Source organism: Pelodiscus sinensis, chromosome 12 (assembly GCF_049634645.1).
Source record: "Pelodiscus sinensis isolate JC-2024 chromosome 12, ASM4963464v1, whole genome shotgun sequence".
Lineage (NCBI taxonomy): Eukaryota > Metazoa > Chordata > Testudines > Trionychidae > Pelodiscus > Pelodiscus sinensis.
Genome location: NC_134722.1, coordinates 43,200,608 through 43,206,607, shown reverse-complemented (window position 1 = coordinate 43,206,607; position 6,000 = coordinate 43,200,608). Strand labels below are relative to the sequence as shown.

The window sequence follows — 6,000 nt, the reverse complement described above, 5'->3', positions numbered from 1 at the left end:
TGCTCTTGTGTAGTTGAACTCTGGGGATGGGGGCGAAATAATTTATTCCTTTTTTGTTACCACTTCTCAGGTTATACATCCTTTGCAGTGTTGGAAATGATTGTCTCAAAATAATTCTCTTCCAAGTATAGTATTTTATATCTTGATTACTTGTAAATTCAGCGCTTGTAAGGTACAGGTTAGGGTAGAGTTTGTCTGGATATGGAAATCTATAAGTGTTCCCTGTAGGCCAGTGGTTCCCAAACTTTTCGGCATCACGCCCCCTTTTTGATTTTTGAGAAACCCTCACGCCCTCCCCCCTCAAAATAGCAGCAAAACTTGGGGTGGGTGGGTGGGTGTGTGTGTGTGTGTGTGTGTGTGTGGGGCTGGGTTGCCTCATGCTCCCCCTGGAATTTCTTCATGCCCTCAGTTTGGGAACCCATGCTGTAGGCCAAAATAGCTAAATTCACTGCAACACAACTTGTGTGGGCTTTCTTTGTCACCTTTCTGGTATTGTCTGTACATTTCATAATACTCTTTAGTCTCACCACTGGAAAAACTAATGTTTAAGACTCCAATTTATGTAGAAAACTATGGCTGTAGGCACAAGGGCAGATTAGTCTATACATATTAAATGTGTAAGATATAACTCTATTGATTTAAACAGTCTTTGTGTGGTAACAAATGTTGAGCTAACCCCCTATGGTGACGTTTAGCATGCTTGGGATCCAAGCTTTTTTTTTTATAATTCAGCTGTTACATGCCAATGGGATTGGGAATCTATTTCAATGGAAGTACCCCACAGACTTGGGGAGGGGGTGATACCATTGAGACCTAATACTTTTTTTTTACGCTCCCCATTCCCATGAGTACAATTTCCGCCCACTGCATTTGCCCGTTTCTGCCCTGCATGTTTCCTTCGCTCCAGTATCTTCATTATTGTCCACCTCTACAACATTCATGTTACCTGATTCTTGGATTTTTTCCCCTCCACGTAGAGCTTTAAAAAAAAAAATCAAATTTCTACATACAAATGCAATATCTATGTCTGAGTCTGATTTACTTTTCAGGGTTTAATATTTTTCCTCAAACAAATACATAGAATTATTTGTCTCCAAGAGATTTTATCCTTTTTTTTTTTTTTTTTTTTAAAGGGGGCTTTTGGTATTATCCTGCAACTTGCAATCAGTTTAGAGCTAGAGTCAACTGCATAGAGAAGAATGACAGGGCTTGGTCTAAACAGGCAGGAGAAAAATGTTTAACTATTTCCCCTGTAAGTGAGAAAGTAGCCCAAACTATAGGCTTTAAAAAAATCCTGAACAGGCAAACTATGTCAAAGGAAAACCAGGTTGGTTACCAGTGCAGTTTTCAGGATTTCCTTCCCTCCCACCTCCACAGCTCCCTTAAATATCATAAGTTGGACTTGAGTAACCATGTCACCTGCGGATATTAAGTCAATGGAATTACTTCAGTTTTCCCCAGCTGGGGCTGTGGTTCCATCTCGTCATTGCCAGATCAACCACAGTGTTATCTTTTTTTGGAGATCACCTGCAGCCTTAATGATCTGATTCTTCTCCCTCGTTCCATGGGACCAGGATTTCACCCAAATATTGAAGTCAATAGCAAAATTCCTACTGACTTCTCTGTCTTAAAGTACAAAGCATGACAAACCTTTGGCTTCACCCTACATTTAAATAGTAAAGAAGAACTGGACAAACCCAATACATTTGGTAGCTGTACATTTGAGACCAGATTCTGGGCAGATGCAGGATGGTCCTGGTGTCCTGTGATCTACAGGAGGTCAACAAGAGGATCTACAGGGCCCTCACAGTGAGTACTGCTTTACTGTGCAAGTGAAATCACTTTGCTTTCCATATCGCTACAAGTTTTACCTCACAGTGGCTTTTTCAGGAGAGAAGCAAGTTTCCACTAAACTTCCTTGACAAACAGCTGGATTTAGAAAGATTTATTTTAAAACATAACTTGTACTTCAAATTTTAGAAATCAATAAAACAGTTGCAGTCTCATACCATTATCTAGCTTCCATTCCCACAGCTCTGCCACCACTCCGCCCAAAGGGTTAATTTTACATTATTTCCACATTAGAGTTGCAGGTGGCTAGGGGAGCGTTTGGTTTGCTTTTTAGTGAATTTGCTGCCAGTGAACTGTGCTGGATTGGCCAGCCCTGGTGACTGAAGTCCTCTGCACAGCAGAACTGCCTCCCCATAGGCAGGCCAAGGATACACTTCCCCTAAGCTACTTTGACATGAAGAGACTAATTCCAGGGACTTCAGTTTCCCAAGTTAGACTTTCACCATTCAAGGATGCCAACTGAGGTGAGGTTTGTGCTGGGGGTACTTTTCCACAGTAAGACTGATTAACAGACCATGTGTCAGCCCCCATGTAGGCCACCAAACAGCTGTTGGCCAGTAATCATTTTCAGCCAGTACTGACCTACATTGATCTGAGTGAGAGGCCCCTTCCCTCAATACACATCCACTGAGCCCTCTCACCCGATCCATTAGCTTTAAGCTGACTTCAAGAGACCCAGTGTTTGGGGTGGTTAGTTGGTCACTTGACTGGTAGCTGCATTGCTGCCAAATCCTTTCCATTCCTGGAAGCTGAGGAAAGCGCTTGCCCCATAGGCTATCATCACAATGCAGGCAAAGAACTGAAAGAGAGCAACACAACAACGCTCTGTTAGTTTATCTGCAGCAGAGTATTATTAATGCTTGATGCTAGCACTGCCCAGCACAGTGCTCAAAGAACCCCTGGCCCTCATTTAGCTAGCAGAGCAGCAGCTGCCTGGTGTGATGGATGCCCAGTCTCGTGCAAGTCCAGAAATTGCCGAGGCAAGAAAGGCAGATATCCCTGTCTCCACCACTGCCTCGTTACAGGAGCTCAGGCGAGTTACTTTACGCGGTGCCCGCTAGGGCTGTAAAATCCCATTTAGTTAGTTAACTGGGTAAACATTGAATTTAAGCAGTTAACTGATTAAATGGGAAGATACAGTCTAGCCCACTGGGCTGGAACGCCCTCCCGCCCCCACCCACTATGGCTGGGCTACAGCAGCGTCAGTGTCACCTAAGGGAGTCACTGAGGCGCAATCCTTTCCTGTTCATGAAGTGTGGGGAGCCATGTGGCTTAAACGTGCACAGAATCTCACAATGCAAAAACTCCTTTCAGAGAGATGGAACCTGTCCCCCTCTACCAGACTTCATCTAGTAGCACCACCGACGTGTGCAGCACAGGTGAGAAACAGGAGCCACAAAGTGTGTCTGAAAGCTGCTTATTTTGATCCTGGATCTGCATGGGGTCCAGTAATGAGAATTAGGCACCTAAATGCCTTTGAGACTCTGGGCCAAAGTTCCAAAAAAACAAGAGACCCCCCCTTGAGAAATGGCCACTCCTGGAGCTGAGATTCCTAGCTGGGTGGGGCTCAACAGCCTCTCTGAAGAGTCCCTTGGGGCATCCATCTACCATGCTATAACAGAGTGGTTTAAACCCTTTAATAACACCACACACCATGGCCATGGAGCGTTCTACCAGCCTTTGCTGGCCATAGCAATGAGACCTATCAGAAGTGGGAGGGTGGTCTTTTCCCAAGGTGGGACTCTAAGCTACACAGTTGTGTTACCTAGGCTCTTTCCTAAGCTGCAGCATGATTTTCAATCTGTTTTGGCCTCACTCGTGCTAAGGAACCCATTTTTTTCCAGGTGTAAGATGAGAGAGAAAAAAGATTGGAAGTTATGGGAGAAATAGGGATGTGAGGCCTGAGAAGAGGAGCAGCATGGTAGGTGGCCAGCTTGGCTTAGCAGTGAAATCCTTAGTGAGCATAAACAAATAAGGAAGCTGACAAGAAGTGGACACTTGGACAGATGACCAGGAAGGAGGATAAATATATCACTCGAGCATGCCAGGGTGTAATCAAGAAGGCCAAAGTGCAATTGGAATTGCAGCCAGCAAGGGATGTGACGGGTAACAAGAAAGGTTTCTACAGGCACGGTAGCAATAAGAGGGTGATCAGGAAGGATGTAGGACCCTTACTGGAGAAGGGTAGCCTAGTGACAGATGATGTGGGAAAAGCTGAAGTACTCAATGCTTTTTTTGCCTCTGTTTTTGCAGACACGGGCAGCTCCCAGACTACTGCACTAGGCAACACAGTATGGAAAGGAGGAGAGAAGCCCTCGGCAGAGAAAGAAGAGGTTAAGAACTATTTAGAAAAATTGGACATACAATAGATCTGGCGCCATGGATTTATGTACTCAAGGGTGCTGAGGGAGTTGGCTGATGTGATTGCAAAGCTATTGGCCATTATCTTTGAAAACTCATGGGCTGTGTCTAGACTGGCCAGTTATTCCGGAAAATCAGCCGCTTTTCCAGAAAAACTTGCCAGCTGTCTACACTGGCCGCTTGAATTTCTGCAAAAGCACTGACTTCCTACTGTCTGAAATCAGTGCTTCTTGTGGAAATACTATTCTGCTCCCGTTCAGGCAAAAGTCCCTTTTGCGCAAAAGGGCCAGTGTAGACAGCTCAGATTTGTTTTGTGAAAAAAAGCCCCACTCGCGAAAATGGCGATCGGGGCTTTTTTGCAGAAAAGCGCGTCTAGATTGGCACAGATGCTTTCCGCAAAGAGTGCTTTTGTGGAAAAGCGTCCGTGCCAATCTAGATGCTCTGTTCCGAAAATGCTTTTAACAGAAAACTTTTCCGTTAAAAGCATTTCTGGAAAATCATGCCAGTCTAGACGCAGCCACGGAGATCAGGGAGATCCTGGATGACTGGAAAAAGGCAAATGTAGTGCCCATCTTTAAAAAAAAAAAAAAAAAAAAAGGGGGGGGGGGGGAAGGAGGACAATCCAGGGAACTACAGACCAGTCAGGCTTACCTCAGTCCCAGGAAAAATCCTGGAGGGGATCCTCAAGGAATCCATTTTGAAGCAGTTGGAAGAGGGGATAGTGATCAGCAATAGTCAACATGGATTCACCAAGGGCAAGTTATGCTCCTATGACAAGGTAACTGGCTCTGTGGACATGGGGAAATTAGTGGATGTGCTAAACCTTGACTTTAGCAAAGCTTTTGATAAAGTCTCCCACAATATTCTTGCCAGCAAGTTAAGAGAGTATGGATAGAAAGCTGGCTAGGTTGTTGGGCCCAATGGGTAGTGATCAACAGTTCAATGTCAGGTTAGCGGTTGGTTTCAAGTGGAATGCCATAAGGATCGGTTCTAGGGCCAGTTTTGTTCAACATCTTTATTAATGACCTGGATGAGGGGATGGATTGCACCCTCAGCAAGTTTGCAGATGACACTAAGTTAGGGGGAGAGGTAGATACTCTGGAGAGTAGAGACAGGGTCCAGAGTGAATTGGAGAACTGGGCCAAAAGAAAGCTGTTGAGGTTCAACAAGGACACGTACACAGTCCAGCACTTGGGACGGAAGAATCCCAAGCATTGTTACAGGCTGGGGACCGACTGGCTAGGCAGCAGTTTGGCAGACAAGGACCTGGGTGTTACAGTGGATGTAAAGCTGGATATGAGCCAACAGGGTGCCCTTGTAGCCACGAAGGCTAATGGCATATTAGGGTGCATTAGGAGGAGCATTGCCAGCAGATCCAGAGATGTCATTATTCCCTTTTATTCAGCACTGGTGAGGCCACATCTGGAGTATTGCGTCCAGTTCTGGGGGCCCCATTACAGAAAGGATGTGATTGCACTGGAAAAGGTCCTGCGGAGGGCAAGAAAAATGATTAGGGGACTGGAGCACATGACCTATGAGGAGAGGATGAGGGATTTGGGCTTGTTTAATCTACAGAAGGGAACAGCGAGGGGGGATTTGATAGCAGCCTTCAACTACCTGAGGGGAGGTTCCAAGGAGGATGGAGAGAGGCTGTTCTCAGTGGCAATGGATGGCAAAACAAGGAGCAATGGTTTCAAGTTACAGTGGGGGAGGTCTAGGCTTGATATTAGGAGGGTGAAACTATTTCCCTAGGAGGGTGGTGAAGCACTGGAATGGGTTCCCTAGGGA

The 6,000-nt window shown here is 45.5% G+C and overlaps 1 protein-coding gene across 2 annotated transcripts in view; it reads right to left on the bottom strand.

Annotated features, from left to right (window-relative positions):
- Window positions 1-1,930: 1,930 nt before the first annotated feature.
- PLLP (plasmolipin) overlaps window positions 1,931-6,000 on the bottom strand; it is a 35,363-nt gene continuing 31,293 nt past the window's right edge. For both annotated transcript variants that reach the window (XM_025186386.2, XM_075940380.1), the window contains exon 4: window positions 1,931-2,650. In XM_025186386.2, coding sequence (XP_025042171.1) covers window positions 2,543-2,650 — 108 coding nt within the window. In that variant the 3' untranslated portion in view covers window positions 1,931-2,542. The remainder of the gene's footprint in view (window positions 2,651-6,000) is intronic.